The sequence below is a fragment of the Brassica rapa genome, chromosome A06, assembly GCF_000309985.2.
Source record: "Brassica rapa cultivar Chiifu-401-42 chromosome A06, CAAS_Brap_v3.01, whole genome shotgun sequence".
Lineage (NCBI taxonomy): Eukaryota > Viridiplantae > Streptophyta > Magnoliopsida > Brassicales > Brassicaceae > Brassica > Brassica rapa.
Window position 1 is genome coordinate 20,555,377 of NC_024800.2, and position 19,146 is coordinate 20,574,522.

Sequence of the window (19,146 nt, forward strand, 5' to 3'; positions counted from 1 at the left end):
TTTATTTTAAATTTTGTAAAATAGCCAAAAATAATTTGTAATAATTGAAAACTAAACATTTTTTAAATTCTAAATTTGACATATAAAGTTTCATATTACTTGAAAATGTTACAAAAACAATAATGAAGATTGCCAATAAAAAAGACATTTCAACTAAATTATAAAGTAAAATATATAAAACTAAAAAAATGTATGTCGGGTATGAACAAGTTTTTATCGGTCTATTAAGGTCAGTTTTGTATGTCCGGGTAAAATGTCCCTGCCTAGTTATGTGGACCGCTCTTTCGCTCTTTTTAAAGTCATGTAGTGAATTTGGTGGTTTCCCATATGGCCGAGACGTAGGGTTTACTTACACACACACTATGTGATCAGAACTTGTAAAACTCCTAGAGCGGCCCACAGATTCTCTCTAGTGTTTTCATTCACATATTTAAGTGCAATGCGATCTACTTTGTCCAAAAAGAGCAAAACAACCCATTCATCAAATTCTGTTGTTTACATGATAATTTGTTCTAAATAAATATTCTTCCAATCAATGCCGCTGCTTCATACAGAATCCTTGTCACCGCTTTCTTGATATGCAATCAGAGAATGTGTCGACGAGCTGCTCAGCTAAAGCTACTGAATCGTCCCCGAAAGCATCAATGAATGTCTTCACAACGTTCATCTCCTGAGCACTGGCTCTTAAGCTATACCAAGTCAGGAACTCCTGTCTGAAACTCTTATCAACATAACCTGAACACTCAAGCTGTCTCATAATCTTCACGCAATCCTCCAGCCCAAACCCGCAGCTTGTTGAACTCTTACCATTGACCACCTTCTCTGAAACAGTTTCTTCTTCTTCTTCTTGAAGGGTTCTTGTAGAGACTTTGGTTTCATCTACGCTGGACTGTTTGCCGCCTCTAAGGGAAACAACTTTGAAGCAACACTCTGGTGTATCTTGGAGAGATTTCAAAGCAGAAGAGCAAAGATCCTTCACTTTTGACGCTGAGCCAAGCCTGTTTACGTTTCCTCTACACATTGCCGATGGAAGATCAGTAAGAGGACCACCACACAACTCAGTTTCTAAACTCATCACAGCTTCCTCCACGGTCTCAGAAAGCTTTATGTACTTCTCCGTGCCCTTGAGAAGCTTCTGAGCCAATACAAGACGGTTACAAAGCACGTCAACGCTTCTGGTTTCCTTTGCAATCAACAGTTGCTTCTTCCAACACCTAAGAAAGAAAAATAAAATAAAGATCTGTCCAAACTGAACTCAAGAAGATTGATTGGTTGAGATTTTTACTCAAGCAAGCTGTTTGTTTTGCCACAGGAGACACAGTAGAAGCATCCATCAACGTCACTACTTGGCTTGAGACCTGATTTTTCATTCTTGAAAGCACAATCCAGATGGCAAGACAAGCCACAAGAATCACCGGGGAAGGGAGGATCAGAACCGCAGGTTAACCAGAGACTAGGATCTTTATTGTCATCATACTTGTGGCAGACACAACAAGAACACCTTTGACAGAACAAGTCTTCTTGTCTCAGCATAGCTTGACAAGCCAAGTTCTTACAGTAGATACCGCCTTTAGCTTTATTAACCGATTCAGCGCTCACATAGCGAGTAGGAGTAGCGTTCTTCCTTTGTCTTTTTGAGTTTCTCTTAGTTGTTTTTGTTGTTGTTGTTGATGAGTCTCTCTTCCTGTCTTCTTGATCTCCTCCAGAGTTTCCTTTAATAGGCGTTGGAGCTTTTTTCTCTGACACAGTTTTCAAGAGGCTGTTGATGAGCTGAGCTTTCGTCAAGTTCTTGTACTTTCTTTCTTTCCCTAACTCTGCGCATAAGACCTGTCGAATCTCTTCATGGGTCCACACCTGCAAGGCTTCGAAGGCTAAATCCGAATCTTTTGAGAGTTCATGAACAAGCTTTCTCTTTTCATCAACGCTCATTTTTCTGCCTTTCATGGAGTCACCTGCAGAGCTCATACATGATGAAAAAGGATGTAAATTTTACATGTTTTATAAAGACTGAACACTGTTTCTTCATGATAAGAAACCACATTCATTACTAAGTTCCAAGAACATGTACATATATATACAAAGAAAGTTTCATCCTTTATGGTACCATCCTTCATAAAACTTAGGAAAAGATTAGGAATCCATCATCTTCAAGAGTTAAAAACCAAAAAAGTTTCAAACTTTCAATTCCATTCGAGTTAAAACTAACGCAGAAACATCAATCATCTTAAAACCCACTAAGCACACATTACGACAAATCTTGCCAAGTTCTTGTTTTTCTTTTCTTGCAAGAAGTAAGAAACCTAAAGAGGACGTACCGTCGAGAGAAGAGTCCATGACAACAGAGATAGAACAGGAGGTACCAACCAGAATACTCAAAACCTGCAAATGGAAGAAAGAAAATGAGATTAGAGAGAGTGAGATCGTTCGTGCAAGAGGAAGCGAAGAAGAGGAACAAGAGATGTTATTCCACCATACAATAGAATCAAAACGGTCGTCCTTGGGAAGATTCAGCTGAAGCAGAGGAGAGACCGGAGAAGAGGAGAAAGAGACTACTTATAGTATGGGGCCCAACATTTAGTTTGCATGTCCATTGTATTCTTTTTTTTAAAGATAATGAAATTCAATACCAGATATATTTGGTCTAATTATTCCACAGAAAATAAATTTTACTCGTGAATACCTTCGGAAATTTGGATATTTGCGGTTTTAAAATAAAACTTTGAAGGTACTTCGGATAGATGAAATATTTGTATAAAACTTTGAAGGTACTTCGGATAGATGAAATATTTGTAATATTTGGTTCAATCAGTTATCCATATAGATCTTAAAAAATCTAGATATATGTAATTTATAAATTAAATCAAATATTAAAGTTAATATACATTAAAAATAACTAAAATCACAACTATTGATTTAAAAAAATTAATATGCAATCCAATAAATGCATACATATGTATATTATAAATTTATTTTCTTAGGTATGCAAGTTTTACAACATCTTTATTCACTAACTTCATTCTTTAGTTGAAAGATATATAATGAATACTTTTTCATTATGTATAAGATTTCTAGTTATATTTTATAATTTTTAATTTATATATATTTAATACTACAAAACAAATATTAGATTAAAAATATAGATTAGTATCTGATATCCAAAAATTAAGGTAATAAATAAAAACTAAAAAAAAAATACTAATCTAGACAATGTAAAACTGATAATAAATATTTTTAATGTGTCCTAATCATTTTTAACCATGACAATAAATTTGGTGTAGAAATTATACAAAATTTTACACCAGAACTAATATTATATACTTTTTAAATTTTTAATTGAATAATTTTAAGGGCAATTGTCAGTAATAGCAACTTTTGAAGTTTATGTCTAAAAAATAGCACTAGAAGGAGAAAAGTCACAAAAATGACATTCATTAAAGGGTAAAATATCCCTAATACCCTTGGTTTACAATTTTTTTTTTCAAAATTTTTTTTTTTTTATTTTTTTTTCAAATTTTCTTTTTATAATTTAAAAATACTTTTAAAACTGTTTTTAAAATTTTTATTTTTTATTTTAATATTTTTTTTTATAAAATTTTAAACCCTAATTCCAAAACCCCACCCCTTAACTCTAAACCCTAAGGTTTGGATTAATTAAATCAAGGGGTATAAATGTATATTTACCTCTTTAATGAAACCTATTTTTGTGACTTTGAACCTTGAGTGCTACTTTGGAACATAAACTTAGTTTGGTGCTAGTCTTTTTCTCTAATTTTAATTATTTGATGGATAAATTAAAGTATATACTTATCTGGTTGTTAAAATTTTTTGTAATTAATTTTTCTATAAAAATACTAGTTTCAATAAAAATATGAAATGTTGGGCCCTGCTCTCCGGACCGATATCAATGTAATGGACACTGGGCTATGAAATTGTTGCCGACAAAAAAACAAATACCTCATTGTTTAATCAAAAATCTTAAGACATGGCCTAAAACAGCTTAGTTTTATCATTGTTCCTCGAGTTCAATGAAAATAATATGACAAGCAAGTAGCACAACGACACACAACAGAGAGAATCAACAACAGAATTACAACATGTTTTTAGTATCTTGAAAACTGAGATTACATATAAGCACAAGCAAGGAAGAGAGAAGAATATCTTACTGTACAAATGAAGAAGCTCCACAAGAAGAAGAAACCAACACAAAAGACTTTACTTCTTCTGGGAAACTGTTATATCAACCATCATAAAGAAACTCTCAGACTATGTTTCTTCCTTCTTTTCCTGGAACCTTATTGGTCGTCATCGAGTTCAACAATCTGCGCACGTCTCTGAGCAGCTTTCCTTCTGATGAAGAAGCCCCATCTCATAGCTGCTTTGATCTTTAGCCATCCAACAACAGGCTTACCCGGCTGCGAACGGTCTTCTCCATAACCATCCATTGAAGACTGACCAAAAGATTGGAACCCTAACCCGTCTTCCCCCATGTTCATAGGAGTTTGCGGGCCACCACCACCACCACCACCACCGCTCATGCAAAAGAGTCTCAACAGCTGCTGCATATCATCGTTCTCCAGCATTTCATTACTTCTTGCCCTTATCTCCTCCTCTGATAAAAACCCATCACCTCCTCCTCTGTTCCCTGTGTTTGACCAATCATTAAAATGGTTGATCTCAGGAGGAGGCTGAACCAAGTGCTGGTTTTGCGATCCTGTTGTTTGACCTAGGGCCAGTCTCTCACCGCCATTGCTATTGATCATGATTTGTGATTCATGAGTGTTGTTAATCAGCTGGTCTTGCGGTGGTGCATATGAACTGTTTCCAAAGTGCATGTAAGAAGTAGTATCAGCTAGCTGAGACTGAGCCGGGAAGCTTGTACCCTGACTCTGGCTGTACACTGATGCTGAAAAAGAAAAAATGAATGACACTGTAACTTTGGTTTGACACCAAAAGAAAAATAATTTTATTTTATGAATAAAGGTTCGGGACGAAGCCCTATTAGTTTCGTCCCAGCGGTCACTCGAACTAGGGACGTCTGACACAATGGTCATGGTCCTGAGCTAATGACCCTTTGGTCAAAAAAAGAAAAGAAAAAAAAAGATTAGTGGCTAATGGATCTCTACCTTCACCAGAATAAGATGTAGAGGGTTGGCTTGGAACAGAAACTGGCATAGAGTAATCCAAAGCATCCACTTTGTTAACTTGATTGAAGTTCATAAGTGACTTGCTGTCATACTCAATAACTTGATCCCAGTTTTCATATGCTTTCCTCACCAATCCATCCACATAAACCTAAGTTATATATCTCAACATGTTACTATTTACCAAGTATAGGATAGAAGAACAAGTGCTCAAACACAAACCTTTTGGCTGTCAGAAAGAGAATCAGCAGGATAATACTGCTTCCCAGAGATGAGACCACTAAATTCATAAATATTGTTGAAAACAACACCAACCGAGTCCTCAGGATAGTACACATAAAGCATTTCACTCAAGACGCATGTCTTTGAATGCTCAGCAAGTGTCTCCCACATCCTATTTGACATCCCACTCCCAAGAATCTGAAAAAGATAGTAATAATCATCATCATGATAAATACTTCAAACATCTTTGATAAGATAATGCACTTACAGTCCTTAGCTTCTGAGCATCCTTGACCATAAGACGCAAGAACTCTTTAACATTGTAGATCCCTGCTTTGTTCAGTTTCTTATGGAACGCTCCGTCCTTTCCAATCTTCTCCAACCTCCATACCTCATCATCCAACGCAGGTGGATAATGTTTCTTGTACACTGTACATGAATAAACCAAACCATTAGGCCAAAAACAAGAATGGTCTTTTGCCTCAATGTGAAAGAAAGAACTTACACTCTCCACGATGGTCCTTGACTGTAAAAGCTTCCGTCTTCGCCTCACGCACACGCATCCCCTCACAGTAACCAGAAGAAACCTTCAACCCCAGCCTAAACTTTCTGCACCTTATCCAACTCGAGTTATCCGTAAAGATAAGCTCACCTAACGTCCCCACGCCTTCTTTCAACGTCACCTGCACGTCACCGGTCAAAAGAGGCCTCTTCCCTTGACGCTCTTTCACCAAATGACTTTCGAACTCTTCTTCACTCCAGCCTTCATCGTCTTCGTTGTTGAAATCACCGTCGAGCACAACGACATCGAGCTTAGCAGAAGCTTCGGGTCCTGTTGTCAGTACACGTCCTGTTGTGGAATCTAGAAGTACAACGTGGATGGCGGCGCCTTGCTCCCCTTCTATCTTCCCTCCGGTGAACAAAGGAACAGACAATCTAGACCTGAACTGTAGCTGTAAGTTTCTTCCACCAATGCCTTCGATACGTTTAGGAGAAGACCTGTAAAACTCAAATCATTACTCTCTAACCATTTTCCCTTAGAAATGTCATGTGTTTATTACCTCTCACTAACTCTTGCAGGGCCTAGTTTCGCCAATGCTCGCTCCACCTCTTCACTTACCTGTTTGACAAGAGAGGCTCAATAGACACCACAAATCAACAAAAGACATGAGAAAAGGCTTACCACTCGGCGAAGAATGGGTTCCAAAGAAGAGCAAAGCCTCTGTAAACTATCCATCTTCAGGGCTTCCACAATCACACTGAAAGAATCATACACAGTTATAAAGGCACTACCGTTTCAATCAATTTAGAAACAAAACAAAGTAAAGGGTTTGTAACTGATACAAGTATGAACATAGATTACCTTGCAAGAGCTGGCCTTTTACGCTCAGGCTGCTGATTGTTATTATCATCTTCTTCCTCAAGTTTTCTCTTTTCTCTCATACTATTAGTCCTCTCCATATACCTCGTATGCATTTTTCTCCTCAGCTAAAATCTCCAAAAGCTATCGATCTGTAAGATTGAGACAAGCAAAGACACTTCACCAATCTCAAACCCAATGATAAGGAATCACAAAGCTCTCGATTCTCCCCTCCAAATCCAACAATTACCACAGCAAATCAAACCTAGATTTTCACTTGAGCTTCTTCACAAACGTTAAGAGAGAGAAACTGGAATTCGATTTGAAGGAGAGAGAAAAAAATTACCTAAGAAATGGTGTTTGGTTTTGGATAGAGAGAGAGAGAAGATCCGAAGCTGTGTTGTGTCGTAATTAATTTCTTCAACCACTTGTCTTGGTCTGTCATTAGTCGAGTGCTTTGACTGGTTTTAGTAAATTTAAGATGAGTATCCGGTGCGGGCGAGACCACCGTAGTCTTGTATTGCCACCACTTTATTGTTTGTTTAATGGTAGTAGAGTAGACATTGTTGGCCCGGCGGCTACTGTATGTATTTTTAGCACATGCTACATTCTAAAGTTGAGAATATAAAGTTTATTGGGACTTTGGAGTTTGTATTCAAGACTAATTATTTGATTTTTGTATACGATTATAATAAGTGCAAAAGTACAAAACACATCACTGTATGACCGGAGATAAGATTCGATGTGGTTTTATAATGTAGATTACATGAATTAAAAGATCTAATTGCAATGGTAAACGATTAGGTTCACAGATTTCTTTATTTCTATGTTAACTTTACACAACACCTTTAAACGCTAACCATCACTATTTTTTCACATATTATTCTAATTGGTGTAGCTAACTTTAGTCTTGCTAAGGTTTTACGGTACTGGCATCAATTTAATTTAAAGTACAGACCGCACTTTATACTGATTGTAATATTATAATTTTCTATGCTATTTATAGTTTTGGGTTATAGGCGGTTAACAAACATAAAATTATACAAATCAAGACACCATATTTTAATTTAAATCAAACTGGTTATTTCTGTCTGAAAAAAAGTTGCAACAAATATCGTTTTCAATAAACTGTAATATAAAAACTCCAGTTTTTTTTTGAAAACCTATGACAATATTACGTCCATAAGATTCAACCAAGTTCCATAATTTTTCAAACTTGTCACTACATTGCAATATTACACGATCATGAAGAGAAGAAGGCATTATCAGTTAACTGAAGAAGAACTTAACTCAACATATATTTAGCAAAAGATTTGGAGATAGTAAAAACCGATCCACTAATCCTCGAGATAGTTTGTTGAGAACAGACATTACTTTCCCCTGTCAACATAGAAATGGATGATTGTGTTTTCAGTTTCTTGAACAAGTTGCTACATGAAAAAAAAAGAGAAAGGACAAAGTAGAGATTGTGTTAACTTACGTGTTCATCATCAGAGTTATGTTGTCTCCTTTGAGTAGAATCCTTCCTGCAAATAGTCATTTACATTCGAGTTACTGAAACAAAAGCAAACAAATCAAATTAGAGACTTGTTGTCAAAGAGTGAGTCCTCACCAAGTGGTTTCCTGGTGTTCTTCTTGATGCTCACTTCTTCAGCTTCATCCAACACTAGGTTCATGTACTCGTCAAAACCCTGTTGAAAAGGAGAGAAATTGAAACAAGGAATCAACCAGAATGTCATGATCTCAAATTTGTCCGAACTAACATAGATATGTGGGAAAAAAAGTATAGCGATACAAAAGTGAAAAGGAACATCTAAAGTCAGGTATGTTTAAGATTTAAACCAATGAGGATGCCGACATCATTTATCTCAAGTTTCTCTTAACTAGCACAGAGTCAATTTAAGAAAGGGTTGAATTTCTATAACTCAGAATAATAAAAGTATAGGAATAAAAAATGATTTCAAAGGGATATACAAAATCAATTACGCAACTCAATGTTTTAAACCAATGAGAATGATATAATCACAAATCTAAAGACACCTCGAAAGAAAGAAAAATAACACTCCGAAGAAAACTTTAGCCTTAACCCGAGAAGAAGTGAAACGAGGAACATACAAAGTAGACAACTCCAAGTTTTAGGAGAATGAGAATGACAATCTTAAGTTTCTCTGAATGAGCACATAGTCTAAAAAAAGATTCAGTCTTTAACTCAAGAGAATAAAACACTGTATCCAAGTGAAAGTAGGCAACTACATAATCAAGTAATAACAATGACACAATCATCTATGTCACATTTCTCTGAATTAACACAGAATCAACCCTAAAGAATAGCTTCATTTATAACTCGAGAAGAATCAAAGGAAAGCAATACAAATTGAAACAAGGAACATCCAAAGTCAAGTAAGCAATGACACAATCAAATTTTTTTTTTTTTTTTTGAAAGAAACACAATCAAAATTCTAAAAACACTCGGAAGAAACTTCAACCTTTTTTTTTGGTAAAAAGAAAACTTTAACCTTAAACCAACCAAGAAGAAGTGAAACGAGGAACATAAAAAGTAGACAACTCCAAGTTTGAAGGGAATGAGAATGACAATCAACATCTTAAGTTTCTCTGAAAGAGCACATAGTCCAAGAAAAGATTCAATCTTTAACTCTGAGAAGAATCAAATGATAGCAAAATACTGTATCCAAGCGAAAGCAGGCAACACACTCCTGAAGAATCAACCCTAAAGAACAGATTAAGTTATAACTTGATTAGAATCAAAGGATATCAATAAAAATTTGCAACAAGGTATACATTATTCAAAACTCGATTTTCAAACAAACTAAACGCGATGAATCTCATAAATTCATAGCTCCATTACTAACAAATTCAACAAGCAAAGTGAAAACTTACAGTAATCCTTCCTTCAATCCTCAGATCTTTCTGCTCAAATAGCCAAATCTGGATCCTAGCTTTCTGCATCATTTAACGAAACCACGAATCAGAACCACGCAAATCAATGCTTCTCCAAGTAAAGCAAAAGTCAAGAAGGAGCTTACACTTTGAAGAAACCTAAAAATCAAGTTCTGGATCCGCCGCCGGAAAACAAAGCGAAACTCAGTCAATTAACAGACAGAAAGTAAATCAAAATCGAAATCAAAGAGAGAGAAGAGTAACGTACGATAGGTTGGGTCATAATCCTCTGAACTTTGGTGCTCGCCATCGCTGCCTGCCGACGTTTGATTTCTCTCTCTCGACGCTTCGGGGGAAAAAGATCAAGTTAAACCCTAGAGAGACTGACGGAGAGGAGAGATACGCTCTTTATAACATTTTTTATTAAAATTCGTTTTTGGTCCTTATAGATCTTTCAAATGTAATTTTAGCCTCGTATAAAATAATACGACTATTTGAATCTGTCTGTGCAACAGATCTTATTCTGGATAGAATTTTCATACTTGGTTTAGTTCATTCAGTTATTCAAAACAGATAACTATTTAGTGGTTTACATTTTTAACTCATTCATTAATGGTCAATTGTCAATAATAGCACATTTTGAAGTTTATGTTTCAAAAATGGCATTAGAAGGAGAAAGTCACAAAATGGTATTCATTAAAGGGTAAAATATCTATAATACTCTTGGTTTAAAATTAAATAAACAAAAAAATAAATAAAATAAAAATAAATAAAATGATTTTTTTTTTATAGTTTCAGATTATATGTTTTCACATTCGAAATTTTTATAATTTTTTTTTGAAATTTTCTTTTTGAAATTTTTTTTTATTTTTCTTTCAAATTTTCTTTTTATAATTTAAAAATACTTTTTGAAACGGTTTTAAAAATTTTTATTTTTTATTTTAGTATTTATTATTTATAAAATTTTAAACCCTAATTCCAAAACTCCACTCCCCTTGACTCTAAACCCTAAGGTTTGGATTAATTAACCCAATGGGTATAAGTGTATATTTACCTCTTTAATAAAACCTATTTTTGTGACTTTGAGTCTTGAGTGCTACTTTGGGAACAAAAACTTGGTTTGGTGCTATCTTAGTCTTATTCTCTTTATTAATTTAGCAAATCCTGCAAGATTAGTGAAACATACAATGGTATTGTTGCCATAAAAATTCGCTATGATTTTTATTTGTTCTACAATTTAAATAAAATTTGATTGTAATATTGGGATTATGAGTTTCTGATGGATATCAGAGCGACTGCAATGGAGGTCCAAGTGTGATCCTTAGGCGTAATCCTTAGGTTAGTGATAATATAATAATATTAATTATCCGACTTAAGCTAAGGATTGACCCGTCGCGAAGGGTTTTAAGGATTTGATCCTTGTGTACGTGTCATGCGTTGAGTGGGCCGGTTTCGTTCGTGTTGCGTTGGGTCAAAAATGGTTAACTCATTTTCGACCGACCGCGTAGAAAAAAAGGGGCTCTCGAGAGAAAGGCGACAGGAAGGGCGATTCCTCTCCGTGTGCTTTACGAAGGTAGATCTCCCCGTTTTCTTCTTGATTCCTCTGATTTTTCGATTCACACCACGTTATCTTCTTGCTTTGTCTCAATCTGGTTGGGTTATGGGGTTTGAATCGTTTTCGTTTAATGATTAGGGTTTTGGGGTTAAAATTAGGGTTTCAAAACGATTTGGGGAGAGGGGTTTTGAGCTGGTTCAATCGATATGTTCTCTGTTTCGTTGCTAGTTGATTCCGTTTGATTAGGTCGTTGATTCCGGATAGAGTAGGTCGTTGATTCCGTTTGAGTAGTTCGTTGATTCCGTTACAGTAGCTCGTTAATATTTAGTTTTTGCTGATGATTATACGGTTTCTACTGGGGTTTTTGGTTGAATTCAAACCGCTAACTAATTTGTTTTTAAGCTCGTTCACTCTTCTTATAACTTTCTCTTATTAGTTCTCGTTGAAATCGTTTTTTGATGATGATTATTGATGTCTAGCTATGTTCTTACTTAATTTCTTTCAGGTTATCGAAAATGGGACAAGATTACAGCTATAGTCAGCCCTCTTCATCATCAGAGTCTCTAGACATAACCTCTCTTCTTGAAGCCGAATGTCAGATGTACGCGGATGAAGCTGACAGTGGCTACTGCAATTCATTGCCGGTTCAGTACCCACGTCAACCAGAGGCTGATGATGGAATTCCCACGACATGTTACTGTGGAGCTCAGCCTGTTCTCGGATGCTCTTACATTGTCTTTACGTGCGACAATGCGGATGATGGAGACTGCCACATTTGGAAATGGTGGGAAGTGGCAGTAATGGAGGAGATGATGGAGTTTCAGAGACAACTTAGGGATCTTAAGGTCCAAGGTTATGAGAGTGAGCAGAAGGTCCTTCACCTTGAGAAGACGGTACAAGAGTTTTCCAAGAACAAATCAGGAGTTAAGCTAACGGTCTGTCTGTTAGTTTTAATAGGTTTCCTGTTATTGATTGTGCGAGGCAAGTTCTCTCCTCTGTTTCTTTGTATTTTCTTAAATTTTGATGAAAACTTTTAATGTTGTATCTCATGTTTTTTTCCAGGAATCATTGGAAAGGTTTCAAAGGAGAGTGTCGGTCCTCGGGATTTTCTGTAATAAGGTATGATATTTTTTAAAAGTCAATACTCTTGTTGTGTTTGAAATGGACTTTAGTTTGCTTGTAACTTGCTATCTGTTCTGATTTGAGTTGCTTTAATTACATAGTTAGGAATTAATTCCGCCTTGCTTTGGTGTTAAATGATAGTTATTTGCTTTCCATCTACCCAACTGCTCTGATTTGATAGGCTTTAATTAGTAGGAAGTTAGCTTACTTAAGGGTCTTTGTCGGTAGAATAATGTCTCACACCAACTTGTAAACATGGCTAACATTTCCGGGTATGTAAACCTACTAACTAGTCAAATCCCCATTGACCTTGAATCACCCGGTAGCCAAGTTCCCGATGAGCCTGGTGACAAGATTAGGAGGAAATGGACTATCACAGATGATAAAATCCTTATTGGTGCGTGGCTTAACACCAGTAAGGGCCCTGTGGTGAGCACTGAACAGAAAGCTGATGCTTTCTGGAACCGTATCGTTGACTACTACAACGCAAGCCCTCTCCTGGTGGGTACTGAACCGAGGAAGCTTCGTCCTTGCAAGCAGCGGTGGGCTCGTATAAACGAGCAAGTATCCAAGTTTTCTGGATGCTATGACGGGGCTTTGAGAGAGCAGAGAAGTGGGCAAAATGATGATGATATCATGAAAGCGGCTTTAGACATTTTCTTCATTAATAACGGCTACAAGTTCGTCCTGGATCACTGCTGGAGGGAGTTGAGGCATGACCAGAAATGGTGCGCAACTCATACGGCTAAGGACGGTGGAAAGGAGAAGCGGAAACCACCTATGGAGGGTGATAGAGAAGAAGGGGGACACGGAGAACCAGAGGGTAGACCTCCCGGGGTAAAGGCTGCCAAAGCCGGATGTAAGAAGAAGAAGAGTGCTAGGGAGGAGGAGTTGACGAAGCTAGAGGCTGTTTTAGCAACTAAAGAAAAGATCTCTAGACATAAACTCCTAGATCGTTTACTCGCGAAAACAGAGCCACTCTCAGACATGGAGACTACTCTAAAACTCAAACTAATGTCGGAAATGTTGTGATTTATTAGTCTTGATTGTAGGTATTAATTTTGTTTTGTGAAGTTGGGACTTTTAAATTGTTTTCTATCGTACTAACTGTTGTCTTATTTGATGTGTCAGGACCGTGAAGGCATGTGAACCAAGTCACGGGTGCGTTGGGAGGTCTGAAAGTGTTTTGGTCGTTAGCGGATATGAAGCAAGTCACGGAATCTTCTGTTCAAGTCTAGTATTATAAGTAGTTCTCTTTGTTGCTCCACTTTGAAAACTTGTATCCTTTTGGTTCTTTATCTTTGTTAAAGAAGTAGAAGCAGTAGTTGTATCCTCTTCGTAGAAGAAGAAGAAGTACTTGTATCCTCTTGGTAGCTTCTCTTTGTATCCACCCTCGGTATTAGGTAACACTTATCACTCTTGGTGCTTAATCTTTCTGAACGTAAAAGTACCTTGTGTTGTTATAATCTTTCTGAACGTGAAAGTGTTACAAGTGTTACAAGTGTTAATCCTCGGTATTGCATTTTATGTTAAACTGAAACAAGTGTTGCATTTCGGTTTTGTTATAATCTTTCGGAACGTGAAAGTACCATGAAAATGAAAGAGAGTAAATAAAAGGAGACCAGAAACATGTGTTGCATTCTATAATCTTTCTGAACGTATTCATAGTCGTATAGTTTCATAGTCAAACAATCAGTGGTTTAGGACAGTTATTCATAGTCGTATAGTTTTCAAACCGCTAACAAATTTGTTATCGTAAATTTTTAGAATTTTGTTTTTACTCTTGCCTTGTATACATTAGATTACAAATAACTTGATGGCACATTCATATTATTTTATTAGTTCGCAATCGGGATTTGAATTTTCTCAAAGTGATTTAAGTATAGTTGGTCACATGTAGACGTCTTAAATGGTAATTTTTTTGAATTTTCACATGTCTCATAAACTAATATAGGTTTCAGTATGAAATTCTACTACTAACAAAAAAAAGTTATGATAACAAATTTCAAAATGCTGTTGTAATGTATATAAGTAACCAATACGTATAATTTTGGGTTTACGTAGGGATAAGATGTCATCATCCTCATCTGACAACGTCGATGAAAGATTGGACGAAATTATCGACGAAATTGTTGATGATACATACAATGACATTGTGGAGTCCCAACCCAATAAGCAGAAGAGGCGTGCTTATGTAGAGCGAAACCGTGAAGTAGGACACGACCGTTTATGGAATGACTACTTCAGCGAACATTCAACATTTTTGGCCCATTTATTCAGACGCCGGTTCCGCATGAGTAAGGATTTATTCTTGCGTATAGTGGTGACCCTTTCAGAGAACATTCGATTCTTTACACAAAGAAGAGATGCAACCGGGAGGTCTGGTCTTTCTCCACTACAAAAATGTACGGCGGCTATTTGTCAACTAGCTTACGGTTCAGCGGCTGACGCTGCAGACGAATATCTTCGACTTGGTGAAAGCACGGCTCTTTCATGTTTACACCATTTCACTGACGGAATAATACAATTATTCGGAAAAGAGTATCTACGAAGGCCCACACCAGAGGATCTTCAACGGTTGCTGGATATTGGAGAGAAACGCGGGTTTCCTGGGATGGTGGGAAGCATTGACTGCATGCACTGGGAATGGAAGAATTGCCCAACCGCTTGGAAAGGACAGTACGCACGTGGCTCGGGAAAACCGACAATTGTCTTAGAGGCTGTGGCTTCACAAGATCTTTGGATTTGGCACGCTTTCTTCGGTCCACCAGGTACTTTAAACGATATTAATGTCTTGGATAGGTCTCCTGTTTTTGATGACATTTTCGAAGGCCGAGCTCCCACGGTAGAGTATGTGGTCAACGGACACAACTATAACTTGGCTTACTATCTCACTGACGGTATCTATCCCAAATGGGCAACCTTTATCCAATCTATCACAAGTCCTCAAGGCCCTAAGGCAGAATTATTTGCTAAAAAACAAGAAGCAACCCGGAAAGATGTGGAAAGGGCTTTCGGAGTATTGCAATCTCGATTTGCGATTGTGAAGAACCCGGCTCTTTCATTGGACAAACAGAAGATTGGGAAGATTATGAGAGCATGTATTATACTATACAATATGATAGTCGAAAATGAACGAGATGGTTACATTCGGTACGATGATTATGAATTTGAAGAAGAAGACGGCCCAAGAAGTTCACGGGTCGGTAACAACATGCCTACAAATATCCATAATATTATCGGCATCCGGAATGATGTTCACGATACCCAGGCACATCATCGATTGAAATATGATTTAATAGAAAATATTTGGAATAAATTTGGTGATTCATAATCATGTTGTATTTTTAAATTTAATAATCTTAATTATTTATAAGATCTCATGTTGTATCTTTATATTTAATCATCTTTTTATTTAGACATGTTTTATTAAAATTTTCCTATCTAAATTTTCTTTTTTTTTTAAAATAATATATTTATATATCTAAGGACTCCGGAATGAGACTCACCATTGGACTCACCATTTCGATTCGGATCCTTCACTAGTCAAACAAAAACAAAAAAAAAATTAATATTTAACTACCTAAGGACTCCGCAATGGGACTCACCATTGCGGATGCTCTCATATGCGGCATAAACGGTATAAAAGAAGTAAAATATTTTTTATTATTACTATTATTATTATCAACCAAACCATTGATTATTATTTATTACAGTGGTCTACCAAATCCCAAAACAAAACAAAACAAACAATCCATCCATGCGACTATACCATTTTATGTGCGTCTCTTTAAAGAATTCAAGGCAATGCTCATGCTCCTATAAGCGAAGTAGTGGGTAGTGTCGTATACTCAACATCCCGCAGCCTCTCAACGTCTTCACCGTGGGGGCTCTTACATTGGAAATATGCAACGGTGTAAGTCATAAGTAAAAACATCGCCACAAATGTTAACACCGCTAGATACAAACCGGTGGCTAAGGTAAATGACTGGCTCCTATCGACCGATAGACTCACTAGAGCCACGATCTGAGCTAAACCAAAGATCAATAAACCGTAGAAAATATTCAAGAGGAATAGTTTTGGCTTCATCCCTTTAACAATCTTTGCAGCTTCTCCCAAAGCTTGTATCCCATAAGTTTCCTCCAGTACTGATATGACAATAGATAGGTACCAGACAGTAGCTAAATAAGACGCAAACAATAAGAACAGAACGAGTAAAACGAAAATCTTGGATACCAAGGAAAACAAGGAAGCAATACTCAAAGATGACAAAAGAATAGGAAAAATGATTATAAGGAAGAACAAGCAATAGCCAAGACTAAAGAGAGAAATGTAGAAAGAGGTCACAAGAGGTCCCTTCCAAGATTTAAGAATTAGAACCACAAAATCTTTGAACTTGACGTTCTCCTTTTTATAAGTAAGAGCTGAAGCGTGGACGATGACTAGAACGGATAATATGTTGATGATGAAGGAGACAGCGTTAAAGATGTCTGAAGAAACGACAAATAGGCGAAAATCTGCAAAGACCTTCATAAGTTGGGCCATGTATTCCGGGCTGCTAGGATCCATCGTAGGTAACAAATTTAAATCTTGAGTCAAGTTTGTTATCTCGGGTGTAATAGTAAGGACGTTGAATAAGTAAAGTAAACCATTGAGCACGAGATAAAATACAAAGACAGAGAACATCAGCTTCTTGTTCTTGAGAAAGAGTTTGCGGGATTCGTTTAACATACCCACCACCTCCTTTAGAAGTTTCCAAAACGAAAATAGACCCATGGTTTACAAGAAAGAAAGAAAAAAAATGAAAAACTTTTGGATATTGGTTTTGGAAATGAAGGTGAGGATTTATAAGATCACATATTCATACCCATCATCTGTTTATATACTACTAAGTTAGTGGTACTAACTACTAACCATAAGGCTGATTGATTGGTTCGCTACTTTTCAATGGAGGAAAAGTCTTTGGTTTGTATTTCTTCATCCAAAATTATAAGATAAAAACGAAGACTTAGACATATATAATATAACACGTCGAAGAAAAAGTCTAAACATGACTTCCTGATCGCGACATAAAAAGAGAGGAAACGAGAGGTAACATGTTCAACTGGCCATCCTCAAACACATGATCGTGACCAATACGCGCTTTCATAAATCCGTCTTGAAACAACGGTCAAGCAACACCGTCTGAATGTGAAATATCGAAACGTCTACATATATATATAAATCTTATATATACAAATATAATTAAATATTTTTTTTACCAAAATGTGATAATGTCAATTATACGCTAATATAATTGACAAATCACAAACCTAACCCTAAGATCATTTTGCCAGTCCCGAAAAAACGACAAAACCGCAAAAATGTATATTCTCGCCAAAACCACACAAAAAATATTTTTCCGATAAAAACGAAAAGTCGTATTTTTACTCGCCAATACCAAAAATTTCTTTTTCCAGCAAAAACAATAAAATTTGTTTTTCCACAAAAACTTTTTCCCATCAAAACTAAAAACTCTCGTTTTCATATCAAACCGAAAATGGCACTTTCCCACCCAATCCGAAAATATCCGCCAAAGCAAAAAAAAAAATTTTCTCGTCAAAATAGGAAAATCTCATTTTTTTCTCTAAATCAGAAAATATTGTTTTCCAGAAAAAACCAAAAATCTCATTTTTCTACAAAAACAAAAATAGCATTTTCGTGCCAAAACCGAAAAACACATTTTCACGCCAAAACAAAAAATAGTGTTTTCCTGCCAAAACAAAAAAAAAATCATGTTTTCCTTCAAAAATCGAAAATCTTGTTTTCCGCAAAAAAAAAATGTCGCTTTCCCTCGAAACAAAAAAAACGTTTTATCGTCAAAATTGGAAAATTACATTCCCTCAAAAACCGAAAAAGTCTTGTTTCCGCAAAAACCAAAAATTGCGTTTTTCGGCTAAAACTAAAAAAAATCTCATTTTTTGCAAAAACCGATAAAAATCGTGTTTCCCCGTGAAAACAAAAAAATGCGTTTCCACCAAAACCGAAAAATCACATTTTCGCAAAACCAAAAAAATTGTGTTTTCCGCCAAAACAAAAAAAAACACATTTTCCCGCTAAAAGCGAACAATCTTGTTTCCCGCAAAAATCAAAATCGTGTTTTCCCGCCAATACCAAAAAATGAATTTTCCGCAAAAACCTAAAAATCTCATTTTCCGCCGAAAATCATATTTTGCTGCCGGAAAATCATATTTTCCCGCCAAAACCAGAAAATGTTATTTCCCGCAAAAAACTGAAAAATTCATTTTCCCGTCAACATACAAAATTGTGTTTTCAAAAAAAATTGTGTTTTCTACTAAAACCAAAATTTCATTTTTTTCCTCAAAAATTGAAAATTTTACTTTTCCCGAAAAAAACCTGAAAACCTAATTTTAATATAGTTTCAATGTAAATATATTACTAAATAATAAAAGTCAATATAGTTAAAATTATCAAACATTTGATTAAATCAAAACAAGTGTATATTAGTAATTTGTATACTAAATTCATATGGATGGAAATAGAAATAAAGAAACTAACATAAGTCATTTCTGATGATTCATCTAGATGAACCATCTGGATGGACAAACAAACAGTCCCACAAAATTTGAATGGATCATCTGGATGGATCTTACAAATGGATCGGCTAGATGGAAATGACAAATTGTGAAACGAACCACTCCTTGGTTTACTATTAGATAAATAAAGGAGAAATAAAAATACAGGCCAATTGAGTGGCATTGTTAAAGAAGGAGAAAGAGCCCAACATGACCCATTATGACAATCTAATTGCCTAATACATTTTCTTAAGAAAATCATATACATAATG

General features: G+C 36.0%; 6 protein-coding genes and 1 long non-coding RNA gene across 12 annotated transcripts; 2 read left to right on the top strand and 5 right to left on the bottom strand.

Annotated features, from left to right (window-relative positions):
- Nucleotides 1-393: 393 nt before the first annotated feature.
- LOC103874060 (VIN3-like protein 2) lies at nt 394-3,465 on the bottom strand. 3 transcript variants are annotated; one of them, XM_009152467.3, is made up of 4 exons: nt 2,476-3,465; nt 2,316-2,379; nt 1,286-1,952; nt 394-1,214 (listed from the first exon to the last, which is right to left on the bottom strand). In XM_009152467.3, the coding sequence occupies exons 2-4, from the start codon at nt 2,332-2,334 to the stop codon at nt 563-565; spliced, it is 1,338 nt and encodes a 445-aa protein (XP_009150715.1). In that variant the 5' UTR covers nt 2,335-2,379; nt 2,476-3,465; the 3' UTR covers nt 394-562. The 3 variants fall into 3 exon arrangements, with proteins under 3 accessions (XP_009150715.1, XP_009150714.1, XP_033129520.1); XM_009152466.3 differs by having other exon boundaries at nt 2,471-3,465; XM_033273629.1 differs by having other exon boundaries at nt 2,316-3,465.
- Nucleotides 3,466-3,958: 493 nt separating this feature from the next.
- Nucleotides 3,959-7,316, bottom strand: LOC103874061 (calmodulin-binding protein 60 C). 4 transcript variants are annotated; one of them, XM_009152470.3, is made up of 9 exons: nt 7,070-7,316; nt 6,727-6,875; nt 6,547-6,622; nt 6,425-6,483; nt 5,869-6,362; nt 5,632-5,792; nt 5,364-5,561; nt 5,124-5,292; nt 3,959-4,903 (listed from the first exon to the last, which is right to left on the bottom strand). In XM_009152470.3, exons 2-9 carry the CDS (start codon nt 6,837-6,839, stop codon nt 4,293-4,295), a joined length of 1,881 nt encoding a protein of 626 aa, XP_009150718.1. In that variant the 5' UTR covers nt 6,840-6,875; nt 7,070-7,316; the 3' UTR covers nt 3,959-4,292. The 4 variants fall into 4 exon arrangements, with proteins under 4 accessions (XP_009150718.1, XP_033129511.1, XP_009150719.1 ...); XM_033273620.1 differs by having other exon boundaries at nt 6,727-6,883; nt 7,070-7,228; XM_009152471.3 differs by having other exon boundaries at nt 6,974-7,161.
- Nucleotides 7,317-7,854: 538 nt separating this feature from the next.
- On the bottom strand, nt 7,855-10,087 carry LOC103874062 (small nuclear ribonucleoprotein E). Its single transcript, XM_009152473.3, has 6 exons — nt 9,890-10,087; nt 9,768-9,794; nt 9,622-9,684; nt 8,336-8,414; nt 8,204-8,249; nt 7,855-8,103 (listed from the first exon to the last, which is right to left on the bottom strand). Exons 1-6 carry the CDS (start codon nt 9,929-9,931, stop codon nt 8,094-8,096), a joined length of 267 nt encoding a protein of 88 aa, XP_009150721.1. The 5' UTR covers nt 9,932-10,087; the 3' UTR covers nt 7,855-8,093.
- LOC117126184 lies at nt 9,213-9,622 on the bottom strand. Its single transcript, XR_004448643.1, has 2 exons — nt 9,436-9,622; nt 9,213-9,378 (listed from the first exon to the last, which is right to left on the bottom strand). It is a non-coding gene; the product is annotated as an uncharacterized LOC117126184 (long non-coding RNA).
- Nucleotides 10,088-12,553: 2,466 nt separating the features above from the next.
- Nucleotides 12,554-13,330, top strand: LOC108872366 (glutathione S-transferase T3-like). Its single transcript, XM_033273543.1, has one exon. The coding sequence runs from the start codon at nt 12,554-12,556 to the stop codon at nt 13,328-13,330; it is 777 nt and encodes a 258-aa protein (XP_033129434.1).
- A 1,039-nt stretch (nt 13,331-14,369) lies between these two features.
- On the top strand, nt 14,370-15,632 carry LOC103874164 (putative nuclease HARBI1). The gene has a single exon (XM_009152580.2). It carries the CDS (start codon nt 14,370-14,372, stop codon nt 15,630-15,632), a length of 1,263 nt encoding a protein of 420 aa, XP_009150828.2.
- Nucleotides 15,633-15,946: 314 nt separating this feature from the next.
- LOC103874063 lies at nt 15,947-17,320 on the bottom strand. The gene has a single exon (XM_009152474.3). It carries the CDS (start codon nt 17,073-17,075, stop codon nt 16,110-16,112), a length of 966 nt encoding a protein of 321 aa, XP_009150722.1. The 5' UTR covers nt 17,076-17,320; the 3' UTR covers nt 15,947-16,109.
- Between the last annotated feature and the right edge of the window lie 1,826 nt (nt 17,321-19,146).

Coding starts and splice junctions, on each gene's coding strand:
- LOC103874060 (XM_009152466.3), bottom strand. Junction 1,953..2,315: donor CATGGACTCTTCTCTCGACG/GTACGTCCTCTT, acceptor TGAGCTCTGCAG/GTGACTCCATGAAAGGCAGA. Junction 1,215..1,285: donor AAAACAAACAGCTTGCTTGA/GTAAAAATCTCA, acceptor TTTCTTTCTTAG/GTGTTGGAAGAAGCAACTGT.
- LOC103874061 (XM_009152470.3), bottom strand. CDS start 6,839: ATGCATACGAGGTATATGGAGAGGACTAATAGTATGAGAGAAAAGAGA. Junction 6,484..6,546: donor AACCCATTCTTCGCCGAGTG/GTAAGCCTTTTC, acceptor CTTGTCAAACAG/GTAAGTGAAGAGGTGGAGCG. Junction 5,293..5,363: donor CTCTTTCTGACAGCCAAAAG/GTTTGTGTTTGA, acceptor TATATAACTTAG/GTTTATGTGGATGGATTGGT.
- LOC103874062 (XM_009152473.3), bottom strand. CDS start 9,931: ATGGCGAGCACCAAAGTTCAGAGGATTATGACCCAACCTATC. Junction 9,795..9,889: donor GGATTATGACCCAACCTATC/GTACGTTACTCT, acceptor CGGCGGATCCAG/AACTTGATTTTTAGGTTTCT. Junction 9,685..9,767: donor TTTTTAGGTTTCTTCAAAGT/GTAAGCTCCTTC, acceptor TAAATGATGCAG/AAAGCTAGGATCCAGATTTG.
- LOC108872366 (XM_033273543.1), top strand. CDS start 12,554: ATGGCTAACATTTCCGGGTATGTAAACCTACTAACTAGTCAAATCCCC.
- LOC103874164 (XM_009152580.2), top strand. CDS start 14,370: ATGTCATCATCCTCATCTGACAACGTCGATGAAAGATTGGACGAAATT.
- LOC103874063 (XM_009152474.3), bottom strand. CDS start 17,075: ATGGGTCTATTTTCGTTTTGGAAACTTCTAAAGGAGGTGGTGGGTATG.